At 51.3% G+C, this 24,163-nt stretch overlaps 2 protein-coding genes across 3 annotated transcripts in view; one reads left to right on the plus strand and one right to left on the minus strand.

Annotated features, from left to right (window-relative positions):
- The window catches only part of LOC144258246 (uncharacterized), a 640,730-nt gene that overhangs the window by 175,618 nt on the left and 440,949 nt on the right, over nt 1-24,163 (minus strand). The gene's annotated exons all lie outside the window — the stretch shown is intronic.
- On the plus strand, nt 11,413-17,498 carry LOC144258293 (uncharacterized). Of its 2 annotated transcripts, XM_077806763.1 has the most exons (5): nt 11,413-11,454; nt 12,483-12,609; nt 15,725-15,838; nt 16,210-17,367; nt 17,452-17,498. In XM_077806763.1, exons 1-5 carry the CDS (start codon nt 11,413-11,415, stop codon nt 17,496-17,498), a joined length of 1,488 nt encoding a protein of 495 aa, XP_077662889.1. The 2 variants fall into 2 exon arrangements, with proteins under 2 accessions (XP_077662889.1, XP_077662888.1); XM_077806762.1 differs by having other exon boundaries at nt 16,249-17,498.

Genomic DNA, 24,163 nt, shown 5'->3' on the forward strand with positions numbered 1-24,163 from the left:
TGACACATGCACCTCACTGACGAACTGGGAGGCTTTTCACTAGTTCCAGCCAGGCCTTGATGGGCTTCACGTGTTCCAATCAACCTAGCTATCTCCACTGCTTTCTAGAAGGATCTTAATTGGCCCAAGGTGTCTTGATTAACCTGAAAGAACTGCCATTTGGTTACCATAGTACCAAGGATTCGTTTAGCCTGGGGCTAAAATACCTGTTCCTCACTACTTAACTATAGCCGTCTTGCCTTGCCCCGTCGCAATGTGTGACAAAAGCTTATTGGTGCCAATTGGCAAAGGGGTCACTGTCATTCACAAGCAACTCCTGTCTCAGACCTGACAAATTCACCACACCTAGGACCGAGAGCAGGGGTGGTGGAATCTTCCTTACAGTGGGGGGGCCACCGGCGCCGAACTGTGACACACCCATGACACCCCTTTCCCCCCAGCCCTCACTCACCCCGCCCCTTCTCCCTGAGGCCCCAATCTCACACCGCCCGTTCTCCCTGATGCCACCCCTCCCTCCGAGGCCACACCCACAGAACGCCTCTTCCCCCAAGGCTCCAGCTTGTTTCCCCCTCTGTCGTCCGTTCTTAGGGCTGCTAAAAAGTGCTGGGCCCATGGCCCTCTAAACCCCCTCGTCCTGCACCGTGACACACAGCCAGGCAGGCAGCAGTGTGTGTGAATGTGTGTATGTGACAGAGACTGCTGGGCTGTGCTGAGCCAGTGCGAGAAGTGGGGGCTGATGTCGGGCCTGTCCCGCTCCCCCTGACTCAGGACTGGGGTGTCCCCCTCCCCCTGACTCAGGACTGGGGTGTCCCGCTCCCCCTGACTCAGGACTGGTTGCTTCCAGCAGCTGTCTGAACTTAGGGACAGCGTGCCAACACACTCACTCTTCCACAACACGCACGCTCCCCGAACACACACACTGTCTGTCCCCAACACACACACACTCTCTGCCCACCACGCCCACGGCAGCTGAAAAGCAGCTGGCAATCGAGTCGGACGCCCATGGAACAATGGGATAGAGAAACCTGCCTCGTGTGGCTGCCCACGAGGCATTGCAAACCCTTCCCAAAGCACCCTGCGGCCAGTTGCACAGTGGAATAGCTTCCCACAATGCACTGCTCTCTGTGGCGATCCAAGAGCTGCTAGCCTGGATGCGCTCCGGTGACACAAGCAGCCTAGTGTGGACATGCAACAGCGGCTTAATTAAAACGCTTTAACTAAAGCAGCATAACTCTGCCGTGTAGACGTAGCCTGGCTCCCACTGGGGCCAAGGATGCTCAGGCACTGAAACTAAAGAGCCACAACTTCCTCCGTAGTTGGCAGGATTCAAACCTGCACAGGGAGACCCCCCCCCCGCCAAGGGATTTCGAGTCCACCACCTTAACCACTCAGCCACAACTACTTGCTTTATAGAGCGCTCTCACGACCCTCTAGTTGTGTTCTCACTGAGTGATCGTTTCCAATTGTTTCCTCAGACCAGCATCCACAACACACTCACTGCTGTGCTGTTGTGTAAGTGTGCCCAGGGCTCAACAAGAATTCCTGCTCTTTTCCCTTCCGGCTGGAGCATGAGGAGAGTGTGTTTGTGGCCAGTGATGTTGCTGTAGATTGTTGTAAAATTCCTGCCTCGATAATTCAGACAGTCCCTTTCCCGTCATATCCCCAGTACATCAGTGACTGTAATAGCAGGGGGCAGGTTTTCTGTGGGGCACAGAGCTTTGTCAGGGGGTTGTTGTCTCCTTCCTTTCCTCACCCTGGAGGAAACTCAGCTTTTCATTCCATCTTTAATGTGTCATGGAATAACAACGGCAGCAGGAAGAAAGAGGTGGGCAGGGTGGGCCTCAGGGGAGGGGCACAGAGGTGCAAGTGGTGGGCAGGGCAGGACGGAGAGGCACGGGTGGCAGGCTGGGTGGGTCTCATGGGTGGGGCTGAGAGGTGGGAACGGCGGCCATGGTGGGTCTCAGGGGAGGGGTCAGAGAGGTGTGGGTGGCGGGCAGACCTTGGGGTAGGGGGCGGAGAGGAATGAGCAGCCGGCAAGGAGGCCTCGGGGAGAGAGGAGCGAGTGAAACGTGGACCAGCAGGCGTCAGCCGAAGAGGCAGAGTGGGGTGGGAAGAAGTCCTCCTGTTAACCCAGTGCTATCTACACCGGAATTAGGCTGATATAACTGCATTGCTCAGGGAAGGTAAAATTTTTAACACCCCAAAGTAATGTTGTTACTGACTTAATTTTGTAAGATAGACCTGTCCAAAGAATCACACACACACCTTGGGAGTAAAACTTCACCCGCTTCTCTGCTTTACAGAATCGAAACACAAGAAACGCTTGTCAGGGCCCAGTGCAGGTTGGCAGGGAGTCAGGTATGGGCAGACACCATACGTTAGCCAGAGGAAAGCACCATGCATTAGCTGGTTTAAAGCACCTGTCTTCTAAACAGGAGATCCTGGGTTCAACTCCCAGTAGTGGCTTTTGAGGCACCTGGTAATGGCTGCTATCAGAAGACAAATAACAGAGTTAGATGGACCTTTGGTCTAGCCCAGTGTAGCTGTTCTTGTTGTTTAAATTACACTCAGAGGCACTGATAATAGAGTGACTGAAAGTTTGGGTGTGAAGGGCTGATAGGTCAGTGGTGCAGTCCCCTCGCAGATGACCCCCTCCCTCTTGGACAAGGGCAGGTCCAAGCTCTCACACCAAGTGGCTCATTGGGGCTGCCAGAATCTGTGGGCGGCTCACTCAGTTTACGCCGAGGGTTGAGTCGTGCTATGTGCACCGTGTCTGAGAATGAAAATCCTTACTGAATGAGGGAGGCAACCTAGTGAGAGAGGAGGTGGAAAAAGCTAATGTACACAATGCTTTTTTTGCCTCTGTCTTCATAAACAAGGTCAGCTCCCAGACTATTGCACTGGGCAGCACAGCATGGGGAGGAGGTGACCAGCCCTCTGTGGAGAAAGAGGTGGTTCGGGACTATTTAGAAAAGCTGGACGTGCACAAGTCCATGGGGCCGGACGAGTTGCATCCGAGAGTGCTAAAGGAACTGGCGGCTGTGATCGCAGAGCCATTGGCCATTATCTTTGAAAACTCGTGGCGAACGGGGGAAGGTGGGTGTTTTAATCGCTGTGCAGACATAACGTTAGGATACGTCTACAGTGCAATGAATCAACCACGGCTGGCCAGTGTCACATTAATCAGTATCATGCGGCTTGGGCTGTAAAGTTGCAGTGTACAAATACAAAGAAACAAGAGCAAAAACTGGTTCCCTTTATAGCTAGATAGCTATAGATACATGGCAAATAGCAACAAGAATCAGCGTAGAGCTGGATCTAAAAAAAATGAAAGATTAATCTTTGCTCTACAGATAATAACTACTGATAAATGGTAATATAAAAAAGGACCTGGAATTCCTTCATAATTTGACGGTTCTTGGAACTTCCAGGCATATTGGCTAGAATTTTCGAGACGCAGATTGTCAGAAAAACATAACACGCTGAGTGCTCCACCTGAAACAACAGCAAATACTGTTGCCTAGATAGACAGATACATTGCAAAGAGCAACAAGAATCAATGTAGAGCTGAATCTGCAAAACAGAAAGATTAATCTTGCAATACAAATAATAATGTATTAATTATTATTAATTATTTATTATTATTTTATTTTATTATGTCACAAAGGACCATGAATTCCTTCATACTTTTATCATCCTCAGGATGTTGCTGTGAATTCAGAGACATGATTGTTTTCTGGAGCAGCCGTTGCAGTTTCAAAAGGAAATTCAGGCAGAAAACGAAGCAGGGAGGGTTGTGATGGGGCGCATGAAAGGAGAGGAGGCTTGTTCCTCTTGAGTTTTCTTTCCGTTGCTCTCGTGATCCTGATGGAGGAAGCGGAAGCTTAATTTGAGTTTATCCCCACTCCTCTCCTTCTGTCGGCGGAATGTGTCTTCACCAGGAGTGCTTCCACCGAATGAAGAGGGGCAGTGTTGGGGGGCTGAGAAACGGGGCTCTTCACTCATTTGCTCGTTTGCTCGCCACACGACTGTTAGCCGACGGCCAAGGATGTTTGGTGAGGTGCCAGCTATGCCCGTTTATACCATCCGTGACTTTAACTGCTAGAACTCACTGTCCCTTCACGGCGGGCAGCCCGGGCTAGGCTGACGGATGCCCCAAGGTCCTAACCACCCGTGACTTTAACTGCTAGAGCTCAGAGCTCCTTCGTAGCGGGCAGCCAGGATTGACTGACAGGTGCCCCAAGAGTTTGCCTCGTGGAGGCGGCACAACTCAACTCTAGGCTCTTAGTACTCTCACCTCATGGCCAGGCTTTAGAGCCAAAACGGCTGAGGTTCTTTCATTGTGTTGGCTGCTTTACAGTAAACCAGAGAAAACAAGTCAGGCTTATGCACAAACGGTTACCAAAATTTATTAAGCTAGATTCTAATCATGTGGTTACAAAATTGCTAGTGCCTACTTATTTAAATGTCGAGATGTTACACACACAAACAAGTTACAAAACTGAAGCCACAATCCCAAAGAAAGAAAACAAAGTGTAGAGCTCTATTTCAAAATATGTGTACACTAAAGATAGGAGATCAGGTGTGGGTGCTTCTTACCCTCCTTGCATCTCTCGATTCCAGCGGTGCCAAGCCAGGATCGGTCACTCAATTCCGCGGAAAGACGAATAAGGGACAAGGCTTAGGGACCCTCTTAGCTGCAGAAGCCTTGGGAGGCTGTCACTTATCTGACCAGCAGATAGATAGTGAAAAGCACTCCAAAATCATGGTGCTGTAGGTCCCCTACTTATACCTCTGTACTCCTTTATTCTCTTTCTCCTTTCTTATGCCAAATTGAGGCTGGTCTGTCTGGGTGACGCCAGCTTTCGCAAGAGTAGTTTACACTTGCAAGGGAGAGAAACAATAAGTATCGACTACTGGACATTTCTTTTATCAGGGTAAATATTTTCCCACCTAGGATGTTGGGGTGTGTGCATCACGCTATTTAGTAGGGGCTAAGAGCCATGTCTGTCAAAGGGCCTCTGCCTGCTGTGAGCTTAATCCTTGTATGTGTTCCCAGAGGCACATTGTATCAGCACACCTGTGCTTTTCACAGCTTCAAAGGCTGTGCTGGAATATATGTTAAGTGCCCTGTTCCGGCTTCCTCCTGTGTTTCCAGCAATGCTGGTCTGAGGGCGTGGGGGGGGCTGGCTCTCTGGATACAGACCCCCACCTGCCCTCCACCAGGATCTGTCAGCCCATTTGCCTGGGACCCCCTCCTCCGGCCAGCAGGACCCGCTGACGCTTTACAGGAGAACCCCTCACTCTGCGCCAGGGACCGCCCCACCACAGCGCTGTGCACTGGGCATGGCAATGGTCCCAGGAGCCAGCTGGGCAATCCCAGACAGAGCCCCTGGCACAGCACCAGGCAGCGTCTAATCCCCTGCCCCACCTGCCCAAGAGACCCCCACCCCCACTGGTCTGCAGCCAACAGGCCCCCAGCAATACCCACCTCCAGGACCCATAGCCTTAGGGCTGGGCACATCAGAACTACCCCCCGAAACCCCAAACCCTCCAGAACCCACCAACCTGACTAGGGTCCCCCCTGCCCAACCACCCAGAGGCCTCCCCCTACCACAATGCCCCTTCAGCTCCCGCTGCAATCTCCCCACACAGACACCTGCCCCCCCCAGCAACAGTGTTCCCTCACAGTGTCTGACAAGTGGACAGAAAGTTATCACCACCCCCTGCTGGCCAGTGACACAGGCAGAGGGAGCCCGGGGGGACGCCTCTTTAAGAGGAGAAGGGAAGCCATGGACGGCCAAAATAAGTAAGAAATTTCCATACTCTGTCACTAGCAAATAATGGCCACCGTGGATCCACCCCAGAGTTGGCTACAGCTTTGCACTGCGGGAAGCCCCCCCTCACGGAGACCCTTTGTCATGGGGTTTGGGATATTTCTGGACCCACGCTGCACTCAGAGGGACCTCCTCATCCCGTGCCAGCTGGAGAAAAGAAAAGGGTCCAGCCAACTCTCCTGTTACCAACTGGGAACCACCCATCCCCCAAACAGGGGGAGGCCCCAGGCTTTGATGGGTATTGAATATATGGCTAGTCTCTTTTATCAGCAAACATTTTTAACAGAGAGAAAGGAGGGAACAAATGATTCTCAAAGGAGAGGGAAAGATGATCATTGTTGCAGGGGGGTTCATTTCCCAACCGGGATGGAGAAGGACTCAGGGCGACAGGTTCCCCCCAAGGAAGGACAAGTTGCTAGGATTTAGAGACATGGGGAACAGCCCCAAACTCGAGAGGATTTTTAATTGACATTTGATAATGACATCGTAAGAGGGAAACCTGACATTTGAGATCAGTGTTCAGAAATGAAAGAGAAAGGATGGAAATCTGAGGGATTTTGGATCCATTTATGCAAATTATAGAGAGGAAAGTGGAAAATGAGAGGGATTTTATAGCAGTTGTTGATAGGAGGTTGTCACGGAGTCCCTGGGCGATGCTCTGGAACTGCTCCCCATGAAGCCGGGCAGGACTCTGGGGCAGTCGCCTTTCTGTGAGCAGCCTGTCTGCAGGACACACAGCTCACACAGCTTCCACCTTCCTGGGTCTGACCTCGGACCATTCAGCCTCCTCTGCCCCTCCGTGCGCTTCCCACAGCGCGTCCGCTCAGGCAGGGCTCCCGGGGAAGCCAGAGGGTACTGCCCCCCAACTCCGCAGTCAGACGGGACTCTCAGCCAGCCAGTAAAATAGAAGGTTTATTAGATGACAGGAACATGGTCTAAACCAGAGCTTGCAGGTGCAGAGAACAGGACCCCTCAGCTGGGGCCATTTTGGGGGGGGCAGTGAGCCAGACAACCATGTCTGCCCTTCACTCCATGTTCCAGCCAGCTCCAAACTGAAACTCCCTCCAGCCCCTCCTCCTCTGGGCTTTGTTCCTTTCCGGGGCCAGGAGGTCACCTGATTCCTTTGTTCTCCAACCCTTTAGCTCTCACCTTGCGGGGGGAAGGGCCCAGGCCATCAGTGGCCAGGAAACAGGGTGTTGGCCATTCTCTGTGTCCAGACTCCTGCACACACCTGCCCTCTAGGGCTCTGCAATGATCATACACCCTTATCCCACCCCCTAGATACTTAAGAACTTCATAGGGGAAACTGAGGCACCCCCACACTATTCAGAGGAAACATTAAGAACAGTCCCACTTCGTCACAGAGGTAAAAGCTGAATGTATTTCCCACCACTATTTGGTCAATGAATAGAGCGGAAATGGGAAACGTTGGCAAACGTTTTAGATCCATATTCAGGAATCTGAGGAAAGGTGTAAATCTGAGATTTTCGTCATAATTTATAATTACAGAGACAGGGAAAGCTCTCAGGGGCATATTCAATTAGAAGTAGACAACTAGAGTAAAAGTGGGGCAAACGTTGAGGGTATTTTTTAGGAATCTTTGAGACGTACAGAGAAAACGTGTCACAAACTACGCAACTGAGAACATGGGATAAACGCCAAGACCGGGGGGGATTTTATGTGGCTATTAAAGAACTAGCTGGAAAAGGGGGACCGTTTGTCATATAAAATTCAGCCTGTCCAATACATAAACAGAGAGTGATGGTACCCCCCCGACCCGCCCCCGTTCACCTGGGCAGCAGGGAGCCCTCTGAGGGGCTGACTGGAGGGGGCGGGGGGGGGAGCTGGAGGGCTCCCTGGGGGAGGGGAGGGGGCGGTACTGGGGGATGGGCAGGTGGGGGGGGCAGGTGGGGGCTGGGGGCGACGGTGCTGCAGTTGGGGGGCAGCAAGTAGGACTCGGAAGCCGGGATCGGGGGCAGCCCCATGGGGGACACGTCCCCTCCCTTCCCTGCCCCGGCAGAGACCCAGCGTCTCCTCCCACCCCCACGCCGGGGCAGCCAGGTTGGGGGATGGCTCCGGGCTCCAACTTCCCACCGACACCGGGACAAATCGCTGCGGATAAAACGGGGGGTGGAGGGAAATCCCGCCCCCCCTACGGGAGGGGAGTTTCAATGGACATGTGAGGAGGAGGGAGAGACGGTGGGGGGGGATCAGGGGAGACGAGAGAGAGGATCAAAGGGGGGGTGGGGGGGAGTTTACAACCACGTGGGAGCTACCGAGAGGGAAAAGGGGAAAACTGGGGGGCATTTGTGCCCGTGGGGAGGGGGAAGGGGATCCAATTAACTCCCCCGCCGCCCCCCACTTCCCCGCCGGGAATTTCCTGGCTGCACAGAGACAGTTCAACCCCCACCCCCCGCAACTCCGGCTTCTCCCCCCAACACCCCCAAGGGACCCCGCCCGCCGGGCCCCAGTCTCCCCCCGCCCCGATCCCAGCCGTGCCGGGGGCAGAGAGTCACTTTCCTGCCCCCCCACCAGCGCTTCACCCCCCGCGGGGTCTCCCAATCACCGGGTCGGGGGCGGACAGAGCCAGGGGCTGGTCCCAGCTGGAGAAAGCCCCCCCCCGGCCGGGCACTGGGGGGTTAATGACGAGCCCCCCCCAGCACAGACCGCGGAGTGGAGCCGCACCTGCTCCTCCGAGAGACCCGACACGAGGCAACGTCTGGGGGCGGGGCATGGAGCAGACCGGGGGCGGGGCAGCGCCTGGGGCGGGGCCTGGAGCAGACCGGGAGCGGGGCAGCGTCTGGGGGCGGGGCCTGGAGCAGAGCGTGGGCCCGGCAGCGTCTGGGGGCGGGGCTTGGAGCAGACCAGGCGCTGCCTCGTGTCGCATCTGTAAGAGGAGCAACTGCGGCTCCCCTCCGGGGTCTCTGCGGGGTGGGGCCCGTCATTAACCCCCCCGTGCCTGGTTCGGGGGGGGGCTTTGGCCAGCTGGGACCCGACCCGGTGAGTGGGAGACCCCGGGGGGGGAGCGCTGGGCGGTGGGGGGCAGGAAAGTGACTCTCTGCCCCCCACCTGCCCATCCCCCACTGCCGCCCCCTCCTCGCCCCCAGGGAGCCCTCCAGCTCCCCCCCCCCGCCCCCTTCAGTCAGCCCCTCAGAGGGCTCCCAGCTGCCCAGGTGAACGGGGGCCGTGGGGGGACCATCACTTTCTGTTTATGTATTGGACAGGGCTGGATTTTATATGACAAACGGTCCCCCTTTTCCAGCTAGTTCTTTAATAGCTACATAAAAGCCCCCCCGGTCTTGGCGTTTATCCCATGTTCTCACTTGCCTAGTTTGTGACACGTTTTCTCTGTACGTCTCAAAGATTCCTAAAAAATACCCTCAACGTTTGCCCCACTTTTACTCTCGTTGTCTACTTCTAATTGAATATGCCCCTGAGAGCTTTCCCTGTCTCTGTAATTATAAATTACGACGAAAATCTCAGATTTACACCTTTTCTCAGATTCCTGAATATGGATCTAAAACGTTTGCCAACGTTGCCCATTTCCGCTCTATTCATTGACCAAATAGTGGTGGGAAATACACTCAGCTTTTACCTCCTATCAACAACTGCTATAAAATCCCTCTCATTTTCCACTTTCCTCTCTATAATTTGCATAAATGGATCCAAAATCTCTCAGATTTCCAACCTTTCTCTTTCATTTCTGAACACTGATCTCAAATCTCAGGTTTCCCTCTTACGATGTCATTATCAAATGTCAATTAAAAATCCTCTTGGGTTTGGGGCTGTTCCCCATGTCTGTAAATCCCAGCAACTTGTCCTTGCTTGGGGGGAACCTGTCGCCCTGAGTCCTTCTCCATCGTGGTTGGGAAATTAACCCCCCTGCAACAATGAACATCTTTCCCTCTCCTTTGAGAATCATTTGTTCCCTCCTTTCTCTCTGTTAAAAATGTTTGCTGATCAAAGAGACTAGCCATATATTCAATACCCATCAAAGCCAGGGGCCTCCCCCTGTTTGGGGGATGGGTGGTTCCCAGTTGGTAACAGGAGAGTTGGCTGGACCCTTTTCTTTTCTCCAGCTGGCACGGGATGAGGAGGTCCCTGTGAGTGCAGCGTGGTCCAGAAATATCCCAAACCCCATGACAAAGGGTCTCCGTGAGCGGAGGCTTCCCGCAGTGCAAAGATGTAGCCAACTCTGGGGTGGATCCACGGTGGCCATTATTTGCTAGTGACAGAGTATGGAAATGTCTTACTTATTTTGTCCGTCCATGGCTTCCCTTCTCCTCTTAAAGAGGCGTCCCCCCGGACTCCCTCTCCCTGTGTGACTGGCCAGCAGGGGGTGGTGATAACTTTCTATCCACTTACCAGACACTGTGAGAGAACATTGTTGCTGGCGGGGGGCAGGTGTTTTTGTGGGGAGATTGCAGCGGGAGCTGAAGGGGCATTGTGGTAGGGGGAGGCCTCTGGGTGGCTGGGCAGGGGGGGCCCTAGTCAGGTTGGTGGTTTCTGGAGGGTTTGGGGTTTCGGGGGGTAGTTCTGATGTGCCCAGCCCTCAGGCTATGGGTCCTGGAGGTGGGTATTGCTGGGGGCCTGTTGGCTGCAGACCAGTGGGGGTGGGGGTCTCTTGGGCAGGTGGGGCAGGGGATTAGACGCTGCCTGGTGCTGTGCCAGGGGCTCTGTCTGGGATTGCCCAGCTGGTTCCTGGGACCATTGCCATGCCCAGTGCACAGAGCTGTGGTGGGGCAGTCCCTGGCGCAGAGTGAGGGGTCCTCCTGTAAATCGTCAGGGGGTCCTGCTGTCCGGAGGAGGGGATCCCAGGCAAATGGGCTGACAGATCCTGGTGGAGGGCAGGTGGGGGTCCTAGGTAGGCAATGGGGAAATCTCAGCCTGGCAGTGAAGGAATAAAAAATGACTCTACACAAACAGCCCCCCACCCCATTTCTCCTGCCATTTGCAGGAGCAAATCCAGCCATAGGGGAGCAAACAACCCAGGAATGAGAGTTTCCTAGCAGACAGGCATGGAGAGGGCACAGGGAAAAGGAGATAGAGAGACTGACAGGGTCCGTGGGATAAAAGAGTTTTGAAAGAGATTTCCAGCTCTCTCATCTGCCCAGACAGATGTATTACTGCAGTGTGGGGAGAATCACTTTCCTGTGGACAAGACAAGGATGAGAGAACGGAAAACCCAGTTCCTGACTCCATGTCCCTCCTGCTGGGGTGTGGCTGCCGTGGGGTCAGTGTCAGAGGGAATCCTCGAAAGGGACTCCTTTGGTTCTGCTTTTTTCTAGGATTGCGTTCAGAGACTTTGTTTTGGGATGCGGGAGGGAGAAAGGAGGTTCAAAGTGTGTCTGTGGGCCTAGCCTGGCAGGAGGGGCCAGGTCTCTGCTGTAATCCAGAGATTGAGCATTTTCTCAGCACGGCAGAATCTCGGATCTCGCTCTGCAAGGAAAGAGCCTGGGGGAAGCGTGATGTGAAATGAACTAATGCCCGTTCCTAAACTTCCACAACAGCCCTTCTTGCCCAGCCAGGTTGCAGAACGACACTCATGTTTCTTTCCGGTTCATCCCGTCCTCCCATGGGACAAGGGAGCGACATGGCTGCAGAGGAGCCAGCTCAGGTAGGGATTATTGAGGGGGTTCTGATCTGTTCCTGCAGGAGGGAGAGGGACAGCAATTACACGGGAGAGGGGAAGGTTTGCACCGTCTGGTTTGGAGGTTGCAGCGGGGCAGGAAATGCACAGGGTGGAGAAAGGGAGGAGGCCAGGGGGTGGCAGACCTGCTGGGAGTTGTTTAATAAGTGGCCTAGATTCTAGGAAGAGACCCATGAGGTTCGGAGGTGGAAATGCTCCAATCTGGTGAACAGAAAATAACCTACCTAGATGGGGCTGGGAAAAAGGACCAGACTCGTAGTGCTGGAGCCTGACCCAACTAACCAGCGGGTGCCTTGAAATACGAAGGGGGAAGCCACCAGTCAGGCTTAGGGGAGATTCCCCTGCTTCATATCCAGCTCTGGGAGTGGCTAAGTCATTATGCAATGTAACCTGTTTCCCCTTGTTTTTTCCTGCCCCCCCACCCCCCCGACGTTCTTGTTGAACCCTGGATTTGTGCTGGAAATGGGCCACCTTCATTATCATACACATTGTAAGGAGAGTGATGACTTTAGATAAGCTATTACCAGCAGGAGAGTGGGGTGGGAGGAGGTATTTTTTTCATGATTTGTGTGTATATAAAAAGCTCTTCTACACTTTCCACACTTTGCATCCGATGAAGTGAGCTGTAGCTCAAGAAAGCTTATGCTCAAATAAATTGGATAGTCTCTAAGGTGCCACAAGTCCTCCTTTTCTTTTCACAAGGAGGAGGGTGTTGGGCTTCCTACAAGAGATCTCTCCCTAGACCCTGCTCGGGGCAGCATCTCCGGTATCAGTCTGTGTCTAGTAGGTGTGTGTTGGATCTGCTGGGAGAGAGGAGGGGCTCTCTCTTTGCCCCCTCCCCCTGGTGTTTCCTGGGTGCTCTGAGCGGGGTGGGGGTGGGACTCTGTTGGCTGCGGTCCACCCAGAGTTTCCATTTGATTGGCTCCTCTCCCCCACAAATAGTGGGGCTGTGAGTGGGGCAGCAGGTCCTGAGTGTGGGGCTCTGGTTCTTTCAGGGGCCGGTGACCTTCGAGGAGGTGGCTGTGTATTTCACCAGGGAAGAGTGGGCTCTGCTGGACCCCACTCAGAGAGCCCTCTACAGAGACGTCATGCAGGAGACCTATGAGAATGTGACCTCGCTGGGTAAGGATTCCTGTCCCCTCGGTTCTTGGAAGGGGAACGGAAGAGATGAGGTTCACGCCACCCCCACAATGCCACCTCTGCTCTGTCCTGTTCCAGCATCACCCCAGCATGCCAGTGACACACAGACGACCAGAGACCCTCCCCGCTGCTGAACGCTGTGGGAAGAGAGCACAGGAGCAGAATCGCACAGTGTGAAATATCTCCTGTTTGCACAAGTAAAACGGGGGGTTAGGTCCAGCATAACGAACAGAAGCTTCCTACCCCTGGCCTTCTCTCAAACCCTGAGCCTTCTCCACCCAGACCAGAATGTGCTTGGGGTGTAAGAAGCAGGCTGCTGGGGTCAGAGCGGCTGGTCCAGGGTTACTGATCACACAGACCTTGAATGGTGGCTGGGGGAATCCAGACAAGGGAGCTCCAGCAGCAGAGCATTGAAACTCAGCCAGGATTACAGATGACACAACTCCTCGCTGCTCCGGATTGCCCCGTGCATGGGACAATGGCCTCGGTTGCTGGTGAAAATCCTTGAGACCTGGAGAGTTGCTCCCCCCATCCCCATGTGCAGTAGCCACAATCTACCTTCTCTGCGGACTTGGTTTTTTGAGTCCCTCATTCCTGAAGTCACATGACCCCGATTCTTATTTTTCACATTCTGCTTGTCTAGACTATTTAGAGTCTGTTGCTTCTGAATGATAGTTTCTAATTTCCCAGTGTTCTCCACAGCCAGGGATTTTCTTACTCCCTCCCATTGCACTGGACTCATTAGATTCCCTAGTATTTAAGAATGGCCATACTGGGACAGACCAAAGGTCCATCTAGCCCAGTGTCCTGTCTTCCGACAGTGACCAGCGCCGGGTGTCCCAGAGGGAATGAACAGAACGGGGAATCATGGAGTGATTCATCTCCTGTCACCCATTCACAGTTTATGACAAACAGAAGTTAGGGACTCCATCCCTGCCCATCCTGGCTAATAACCATTCACGGACCTGTCCTCAATAGATTTCTCATGGTGGTTTTTTTTTTTTTTTGTAACCCTATTATAATCTTGGCCTTCACAACGTCCTCTGGCAAGGAGTTCCCCAGGTTGACTGTGCATTGTGTGAAGAAATACTTCCTTTTGTTTCTTATAAACCTGCTGCCTATTAATTTGATTGGGTGATTCCTAGTCCTTGTGTTCTGAGAAGGAGTAAATGACACGTCCTTATTTCCTTTCTCCACGGCAGTTTTGATTTTATAGACCTCTCTCATATCCCCCCTTTGTCTCTTTTCCAAGCTGAATAGTCCCGGTCTTTTTAATCTTTCCCCGTACAGAAGAGTTTCATACCTGTAATCATTTGGGTTGCCCTTTTCTGAACCTTTTCCAATTCCAATATATCTTTTTTTGAGATGGGGCAACCACATCTGCATGCAGTATTCGAGATGTGGGTGTACCATTGGTTTATATAGAGGCGATATGATATTTTCTGTCTTCTTATCTATCCATTTCAGAATGATTCCCAACATTCTCTTTGCTTTTTGCATGCCGTGGCACACTGAGTTGATGTTTTCAGAGAAGTGTGCCCAGTGACTCCAGGATCCCTCTGTTGAGTGGAAACAGCTCATTTAGAGCCCATCATTTTATATGTGTAGTTGGGATTATGTTTTCCAATGGGCTGCAGTATGGTGCTATCCTGACACCTAGTACTGCTGAGATCCTGCATTCAGTGATATCCCTGCCCTTCCTGTTCCCGTTCTCATAAAAGAAGAAGAGCATCCAAATGCGTGTTTCCCTTCATTCCCTCAGCGGTCCTCATGGGAATCCCTGATCGGTTCCAAAGTGTATTAAAACCTTTCTTAAAGGGTTACCTCCTGGTGGTATTCAGGTCCTGTGAGTTTGTAGCCCAGAAAGACCCCCCTCAGTCAGCTCAAACTCAGCTGTTTATCCCCCAAAAGTCTATCGTCTTCAGTCTCCTGAATGAGGGGAAATCCGTCACTACCCCTTTCTGCATTGGGTAAAGCTTCAAAAGGTGGAGCTCTGCATAACCAGCCTTGAGATCTGGCATTCATCACCCTGTAGTGATACCAGCTTGCACAGGAAACCCATCCCGCAGCCCTTCCTGGTGTCATGTGGCGCATCTCGGCATCATAGTCTGTGAAGAATTCATGCTTTCAAGGGCTGGCTTAGATATACAGATAACAGTCATAATTAGGGCAAGTGTTTGCAGGCAATGAAAAGAGAGTAATTGACAAACGTGAGCAATATCTAATCCTTTAAAGCCTGAAAGTGCCTTGTGGGGAGGGGACAGGAGCCGGCTGTGTGGGGGCGGTGGGGCTCAGATACTGGGCATTGAGAGCCTAGAGCCAGCTGTGTGCTGGAGAGACGGGGCATGAACCAGCTGTGTACAGGGGAGGTGAGAAGGGGAGAGGTGCTGTGGACACGGCCGCGAGCAGCTGTGAGTGCCGTCCTCTCTGCAGCATGATGAGAGACCCTGGCGTCCCACTGCTGATCCCAGACTTGTATGAGGAGGGAAGAAATTGGCATCAAGTCTCAACCGCAGCCAGCCTGTGCCCTGGGGAGGAGACGGGTGTCTCCAGGGAGAAATCTGGGGGATTGTGACCCTGCATGCCCCACCCACTCTCTGATCAGCAATTCCGGATATTAATGGTGATTCCAGAAACAAAGAGTAATTTTGGGAAAAAATGCAGTCCTAGCGACAATTTCCGGAAAACACTGGCCCTGGTTGTAACGTTAAATCCGATAGTCTCAAGATCTAGGCCTGTGTTGATCAGATCTGCCACTCTGCCTTCACGGAGTTCACTCTGCTGGTGGGTTGTACCCCTTCCCCCATTCTGTGTCTGCCTTGTCTATTTAGATTGAAGCTTCTTCAGGACACGGGCCATCAACGCTTCTCGGTTTGTACTGTGCCTAGCAAAATGAGGACCCACTGTTAGTTGGCCCTTAGGCACTAAGGTAATGAATATGATTGATAATAATCATCTCCTGGCACTTTGAGCCAAGGAAGCCAGCCTTGTGACGTTACTACTTAAAAGTGAGCTGGGCTTAAAAGCATGGAATATTCTTTGTGACAAGTATCCCACAAATTCCACTGACCTCCCTTGTTTTCTTTGCCTTGAGCAGGGTTTCCAGTTTCCAGAACTGATGTGATCTCGGAGCTGGAACGAGGGGAGGAGTCGTGCGTCCCAGACCTTCATGGCTCTAAGAAAAAAGTGCTCCCGAGAGCTGCCTGCATAGGTGAGGCATTGGTTAAACCAACCCCCAAACTGTCAGTGAATACAGGAAACATTTGGGATGCCCTACAAAGACCTTGTGAGCTCTCCAAGTTCAGGATTGTTCCCTGCAGATGTGGAATCGTTAGGCAGAGGTCACTCATGGTTTCCCACCTATCCTGACTGACAACTGGCAGCAGGTCCCTCCCCAATCTCGCTGTCCCCTGAGATTTCTTCTGAGATACAGACCCAGAACTGATCCCTTCCTTTCTCTCCTCTGGGGAAGGTTGAAGGGAAAATCAGCTCCTGATAGGTTTGATCTGTCCTGTACACATTTTGGTTCCTTCATCCCTTTTTCCATTCTTCTCTCTGAGATTTCCTTTCTCTCTGGCGCAGGCAGAGACTTACGTCTGGATTCTCTCAGTCTCCCGTCAGGTGTTGGGATGGTGAGTGAAAACGAGGAGGAACCCCAGCAGGAAGTTGCTGAGCGAGTAGAAGCCCATGGGATGTTGTCAGGAAGGTCCAAAGGGAATGATTCTGGGAGCTGTGCACGCCCAGAAAAAACAAAAGCCTGTGAGAGTCAGCAGAGGCCAGAGGAAAACTTCGGTAGCCAGTCAGACCTTATTACACATAAGAGAATGAACTTGGAAGGAACACGCTACACATGCGTCGAGTGTGGGAAAAGCTTCAAAGGGAGCTCGGACCTTCTCACACATCAGAGAATCCACACGGGTGAGAAACCTTACGCATGCTGTGTGTGTGGGAAATGCTTCAAGCAGAGCTCGCATCTCATTGCACATAAGAGAATCCACATAGATGAGAAACCTTATGGCTGCCCTGAGTGTGGGAAACACTTCAAGCAGAGCTCACACCTTATTACACATCGGAAAATCCACATGCGTGAGAAACCTGACGGATGCCCTGAGTGTGGGAAACACTTCAAGCAGAGCTCACACCTTATTACACATCGGAAAATCCACACGGGTGAGAAACCTTACGGATGCCCTGAGTGTGGGAAACACTTCAAGCAGAGCTCACACCTTATTACACATCGGAAAATCCACACGGGTGAGAAACCTTATGGATGCCCTGAGTGTGGGAAGCACTTCATTGACAGTTCATCCCTCCTCTCACATCAGCGAATCCACACAGGGGAGAGGCCCTACAGATGCTCTGAGTGCGGGAAAAGCTTCAATCAGAGCTCTACCCTAATCACACATCAGAGAACGCACACAGGAGAGACCCCCTACATGTGCTCTGAGTGCGGGAAAAGCTTTAATCAGAGCTCTGTACTGACCACACATAGAAGAATCCACACAGGTGAGAAGCCTTATGGATGCTCTGAGTGTGGGAAACGCTTCAATCGGAGCTCATACTTTATCATACATCGGCGAATCCATGCGGGTGAGAAACCTTATGGATGCCGTGAGTGTGGCAAACACTTCAATCAAAGCTCAGCCCTTATCACACATCAGCGAATCCACACAGGGGAGAGGCCCTACACGTGCTCTGAGTGCGGGAAAAGCTTCAATCAGAGCTCTACCCTAATCAGACATCAGAGAATCCACACAGGAGAGACCCCCTACATGTGCTCTGAGTGCGGGAAAAGCTTCAATCGGAGCTCAACCCTTATTAGACATCAGAAAATCCACATGGGAGTGATCTGTAACAAATGCCTTGACTAGGGCTGGCCAAAGGTATTTTTTTCTTTTCAATCACATTTGCTAATTCCCACTTAGTGATCTGTGCCCCATCTTCACCGTGGTTACTCAGCTCCCCCAGATGAGTTGCCTGCTCCTGCCTTTTGCAGCTCACCCTTCTTTGGGGTCAGTCCTGTGATGTTTTCTATCAACTTCTTTCCTTTTGGGTCAAAGGAGCGTGTGTCCCTCCAGCCAGGAATGTTCATCAGCTCCAGGTGGGGGAGAGAGGTTTGTTCCCAACAAGCTACACTGAGGCAAAAACTACCCGTACCTTACATCCACTAGGACTGTACATGGCGTTGGCTGCTCAAGTTAGTGATCTTGGTGTTAAAAGACAATTACAGTTGTCGTGCAGATGCAGCCGAGGTGCAGTGGTTGGCATTAGCTTTCCTCTTGACCTGACCTAAACTCCATCACATGTCCTAGTCTAAACAAAGCCTGAGCATCACAGTTATACTGTTCCCCCATTGAAAAACAATTGTTAGTCATCAAGTTCCCCCACCAGGATCATATTGTTTCATTCCCAGTTGTCACAGTTCATCAGAGCGCTGTTGCTTCAGGTTTTCCTGAAGGCAGATATTTTTACTACCTTTTTCCTCCCTTAAAATATATTGCAGTATAACAAAGAGCAGGAATAGGGAAGGGATAGGGAAAAATGTCTTTTGCCCTCTGTAACACGAGAAGAACATAGGGTAAATCAGAGGGATTCTCCATCACCATCTCTATCCCCCTGTTCTTCAATTGGTAAGGTCAATATTTCCCGAAGGGGCTGGGAAGAGGATTCTCTAGTAAATGATTTGGAACTAAGCAAAAGACCCATTCATTTGCCTCCCAAAGCAGTTGTGGCCCATGCCCTGCAGGAGGTTGCTCCTGAAGATCTTCCCTTCCTAATCAGGTGCATGTTGCCTCTTATTTGGGAAATGCAATCCCGTCCTAGGTAGAGATGGGAAAAATGGAAGTGACATTTCTGTTCAGCTCCCTCCTGGGAGATGCTGTAAATGTGTAGGAAATGACATCCATGAGGAATGTGATAGAGCTGCAGAAAGACACCCATTTTGAGTAGATACCTGACATTTGGTGTCTTAGAGGGATTCTAAGCCGCACCTGAATGTAGTCCCTTATTTAAATCTGTGCCACCAGATTAAAGAAACAAAAGGGCATATTTGGGGGAGTTATACCTCAGTATCGCTACTGGTATGTTGTGTGGTTGGTGAAGAATTCTACGCCAGAGCCGTGTAAAATTGCTACAACTAAGGTCAAAGATTTGACAAGAACTCAGGTAGAAATGAGAGGTTTTAGTGGTTGATTTTCACCCCAGACATGGATGCTATGGTGACCTATGGCCAAGGTAAACTGTTTTTAGAATTGCTCACACTTCTAAAGGATGCCATGATGAAACTGGGAACAACTGTCTTTTACCATTTGGATCCCAAGTTTCCTGAAGCACAGAGAGAAACAGCTGATTCCTTCAGAGCCATGCCATGCCTATGGGTCCCAAACTGGCTGCCTTGCTGGACAAGAAGCACTTCCGTGTTGGTTAAATGATGGTAGCCAATGAGGGAATGTAAGAGATTCCAAGTTCAGACTGCAGGATACATGAATGCTGAGTCCAGAGTCTGTGGTTTGGTCGTGATGCATGATAGAAAGGGGCCATGACAGGGACACACTGCCATGCGGGGCCAAAGTGAAGGAGCTGTGATATGCCTACCACAAGGTGCAGGAGGCAAACTGCTGCTCCATATTGGGGGCTAACTAACCCCACATCACGGCAAGAATCTACCTAGCAGCTGGAGAAAAAATATGTCTGAGAGTCAAAGACACCCCCACGTGGCCTGTCTCTTCCCCAATCTCAACACCTGGAAGATTGTCTGGAAGACTCAGAATTTGAACTGCAGAGATTGGTCCCAGGCTGAGAGGGAATTCAGTCTGTGTATTAAGAACTCAACATGGCCTGGAGCAACCAGTGAGTGAGAAAAGCTGTTTGATCCAATTCTTGTTATAGTATATTCAAATTACAGTTATACTCCAATACTTATACTCAGTTAAAATCTAACTTTCTGTAGTTAATAAACTTGTTTTACTATTTTATACTTACTCCTGAGTTTGTCCAAAGTGCTTGGGAAAGTTGCTCACATGACAAAGGCTGGTGCATGTCCCCTTTATTTTTGATGAAGTGGCGAACTAAAAATGAGCTTACACTTTTCAAGAGAAGGCCGTGAGCCATGTAAGATGGTACATTTCTGAGGTGCAAGGCTGAGAGCTGGGGAGATATGCTGGTGTCTCTGTATAATTGAGGAGTGGTTTATAGAGCATTCATGCAACTGAGTTGGGTGCTTTGCTGCATGTTGTTGGCCAAATGATCATAGAATCCTAGGATATCGGGGTTGGAAGGGACCTCAGGAGGTATCTAGTCCAACCCCCTGCCCAGAGGAGGACCAATCCCCAACTAAATCATCCCAGCCAGGGCTTTGTCAAGCCTGATCTTAAAAACTTCTAAGGAAGGACATTCCACCACCTCCCAAGGTAACCCATTCCAATGTTTCACCACCCTCCTCGTGAAAAAGTTTTTCCTAATATCCAACTTAAATCTCCCCCACTGCAACTTGACCATTACTCCTTGTCCTGTCATCTGCTGTCACTGAGAGTAGTCTAGATCCGTCCTCTTTGGATCCACCTTCATTTAGTTCAAAGCAGCTATGACATCCCCCCTCATTCTTCTCTTTTGTAGAGTAAACAATCCCAGTTCCCTCAGCCTCTCCTCATAAGGCATGTGTTCCAGACCCCGAATCATTTATGTTGCCTTTCGCTGGACTCTCTCCAATTTCTCCACATCCTTCTTGTAGTGTGGGGCCCAAAACTGGACACAGTACTCCAGATGAGGCCTCACCAGTGTCGAATTGAGGGGAAGGATCACATCCCTCGATCTGCTGACAATGCCCCTACTTATACACCCCAAAATGGGACTTATACACCCCAGTCGTCTGGGACTTCCCCCGATCACCATGAGTTTTCAAAGATATTGGACAATGGCTCTGCAATCACATCCGCCAACTCCTTTAGCCCTCTCGGATGCAACGCATCCGGCCCCATGGACTTGTGCTCGTCCAGCTTTTCTAAATAGTCCCGAACCACTTCTTTCTCCACAGAGGGATGGTCATCTCCTCCCCATGCTGTGCTGCCCAGGGCAGCAGTCTGGGAGCTGAGCTTGTTCGTGAAGACAGGCAAAAAAAGCATTGAGTACATTAGCTTTTTTCACATCCTCTGTCACTAGGGTGCCTCCCTCATTCAGTAAGGGGCCCACACTTTCCTTGGCTTTCTCCTTGTTGCCAACATACCTGAAGAAAGCCTTCTTGTTACTCTTAACATCTCTTGCTAGCTACAACTCCAGGTGTGATTTGGCCTTCCTGATTTCACTCCTGCATGCCCAAGCAATATTTTTATACTCATCCCTGGTCATTTGTCCAATCTTCCACTTCTTGTAAGCTTCTTTTTTGTATTTAAGATCAGCAAGGATTTCCCTGTTAAGCTACAGTAATGTCCTGAGCTCCCCAAGTCCCATTGACAGCTGAGCTCTTCCTGCCCATTGAGCCCAGCAGAGACAGTGGGGTGGGGGGGTGAGTTTGTACCCAAATAACTGACAGAGCCAAGCAAAGAGCAAAGAAGTGTTTCCTTCAGTCACTAGGTCTCTGTTTCTGTGGCTCACTCTCTCTCCCCTTCTCTGATAACGAGCAACGCTAAGAGAGGAAGAGGTTCAAACATGTGCTAGGTGGTGGGTAGGGTGGGATGACAAATTGAAAACCATCACAGAGCCCTCTACTGACACTGAGACGATCCCATTCTGACCTTTTACTGACACTTCTTTAATATTTAAAAAAAAAGAACAGGAGGACTTGTGGCACCTTAGAGGCTAAGCGATTTATTTGAGCATAAGCTTTTGTGAGCTACAGAATGCATCCGATGAAGTGAGCTGTAGCTCACGAAAGCTTATGCTCAAAGAAATTGGTTAGTCTCTAAGGTGCCACAAGTCCTCCTTTCCTTTTTGCAGATACAGACTAAGACGGCTGCTACTCTGAAACCTGTCGTCATTAATAACGGTTCCCCTGACGTACGTTGCTAAGATTATTTCAATAGCTCCTACACCGATACCTCCTGCCCCTTCTGGCTGGTTCATTGCGCTGTTTGGAACCTGCACCTAAAATTACACCCTCCCTGGGAGCAAGATTGAAAACTGCCCAAGGAAACCCCATTGGGTTTCAAGTGCCGCACAAGCAGGGAGGCAAAGGGACAGTACAGGGTCGCAGAGCTTCTCCTTTGTCCCAGGGAGAAGGATCTAGTCGGCTAGATTAGGGGGGCTAATAGTCATGACTCCTGGGTTCTATTCCTGGCTGTGGGAGGAAAGGGGTGTCGAGTGGATTAGAGTGTGGGGGGGGGCTAGGAGTCAAAGAAAAAACACCTCCCTTGTGTTCAGCTTCAATGCACATTGAACAAGAACATGGCTTCTCATGTCTTAGGTTCTGATGCCATCGTGTGGCCGTTTCATTTCACTTCTTCTTGTGAAAAGGTTTGGGTGCGTTGGCACAGACACGTTATTTCCTGGGGAGAGACGGAGAAGTGGAAGCTGCATGGATTTCATCCTCCGAAAAATAGATTAAAATAATCCACAGACAGCTCAGGCCCACCCGTCCCCCCTCGCTGCTGCCAGTGAAGCTCAGTTCTGGGCCTGGTGTGCAGTAAATGTGGGGGAGACGCTGCCTGCCTGGACTTTTCGGGAGAAAAAGTCAGACACGATGCCATGCCTGGTGCAGGAGATGCAGATGTGTTGCTTGATTGTTTTTCTCATTTTAAATGTACTTGATCATTTTGATGGCAAAAAATCTTTGAAAAAGACCATGAAAAAAAGAAGAAACCATGAAAATACCCAAGGGAGAGAGGGGGTTTCTTAGAGCCGGGGTAGAGATGGAGATTTTCATGAAACGGGGACAGGGCAAAGCAGGGAGCAAAGGGGGAGGTTTTTTGTGCAGTTCCATTTTAGCCAGCCTCACATCCTGGAGTCCCTAATGTCCCAGCTTACCCGCAACGTGTGACCTCGAGACTCCTCCCCACTGCAAAAACTGCAGATCCCCCAGCACTCCTTAACCTAGATGGATCCTCTGGCAACCAGATGTCTCTGCAGAACCGCCGTGGTTACTCTCCTGAGTGTCTGTTCAAGGATAGCTACTGACTTCTCCTGAGAATGCAGTTGAGGAATGGCTCTCCCATCTCTAGATGCTTTCCTGTGGGCTCTGAGAAGCAGGATGGGGCGTGTATGATAAAGTCCACGCAACATTCCCCTTTCATCCCAGCCCTGGGACGTCACCAGTTGCCACCTATCCCCTGGCAGCAGTGAGGGATGTTTCCCACTGTCCAGGACACACCAGCCTTGGACCAAAGGCAGCTTGAGGCTTCTCCTCTCTCCCTTCTTGAATCAAGTTCATGTTTTTTCCAAGAGTTAAAGCAGCCCAAACCCCCAGGGTCTGGATTAATGTCACAAGTTTGCTATCTCTCCCTGGAAGACAACTTCTTAATGAGAGGAGTTAAATGAGATGAGTGGAGTTAAATCAGTTCTCAGCCTGAGTCCTTTGCTCTTAATCCTGGGGATATTGTCCCACCATGGGGCCATTTCCTGCCTCTCTTTCACACAGAAGGACAATTTTCTTCGCGCAGACGCAGGAACATCAAGATCTTTCTCTGTCCCTTGTGGAAAGCAGAGTGTCAAATTCCAAGGAACCTTCCTCTTCTGCCATGGAAACAATGGAGAAAGAGGGGGCCCTGGGCACCTCCAGCCGTGGCCGGGAGATGTTCCCTCCCTGCTTTCTTTACGCTGCTTGTTGTTATTTCATGGAGTGTCTGGGATGGGGGAAAAGCTGAGTACACTCCAGGTGGAGGGAAAAAAGGACCCTGAGAATCTCAGGGCCTCAGGGAAAACCCAACCCCTGCTACCGGGATCACAGAGGTGCTGGGGATTTGAGCAGGAAAGGGACTGTGTGAATTGTCCAGGTGGGGAATGAATAACCATTGACAACTAGATCCACCTCATTAACCACCGACACAGGCTAATCGTGCTGCAGATAGAAGGGAAACTGGGAGCGATTCCTTGCTGTCAGCCATGGAAACAGTGACCCGAGTGCACTGCAGTAAATGTGCTGGGGAAAGCTGGACTTTACAGGCAGGTGGAAATAGCAGATCCCTGCAGGAGTTTCAGTCCTGCTCAGTGCGTGGCAGGTGCCCATTGCACGGAAGGTCTGTGGGGGTTTCTGCTCCTAAGTCACCTTGGTCCTTTTAAGATTCCCACCCAAGGGGTGGCTTGGGACAGTAGCGGATGAGAAGGGGGAATCCTCCAGCCCTGGAGGGAAAGGTCCCGTCTGCCCAGACTGAGGGGCAAGGAGACGGAGGGGCAGTCAGTGCTCAGAGAGGAGAGAGCTCAGTGATTTACACCCACCAGGGGACACTGTCTTTTTGAGGCGGGTGCAGCTGGCTTGGGATGGTGCTGACGATGGATAGAAAACAGGCTGGAGTCAAAGACAGATCAGACCACAGAAGGGGAAGGGGAAGGGCATCTCCATAGAAGGTCCTGGGTGCTCAGATACCCCAGTTCTAGGTACCCTGGCCTG

This window comes from Eretmochelys imbricata, chromosome 28 (genome assembly GCF_965152235.1).
Source record: "Eretmochelys imbricata isolate rEreImb1 chromosome 28, rEreImb1.hap1, whole genome shotgun sequence".
NCBI lineage: Eukaryota > Metazoa > Chordata > Testudines > Cheloniidae > Eretmochelys > Eretmochelys imbricata.

Excerpts from the sequence above, each read along its gene's own strand:
- LOC144258293 (XM_077806762.1), top strand. The coding sequence starts at position 11,413 with ATGGGACAAGGGAGCGACATGGCTGCAGAGGAGCCAGCTCAG. Across the intron at positions 11,455-12,482 it reads CTGCAGAGGAGCCAGCTCAG|GGGCCGGTGACCTTCGAGGA; the intron begins GTAGGGATTATT and ends TGGTTCTTTCAG. Across the intron at positions 15,839-16,248 it reads CCCGAGAGCTGCCTGCATAG|GTGTTGGGATGGTGAGTGAA; the intron begins GTGAGGCATTGG and ends GTCTCCCGTCAG.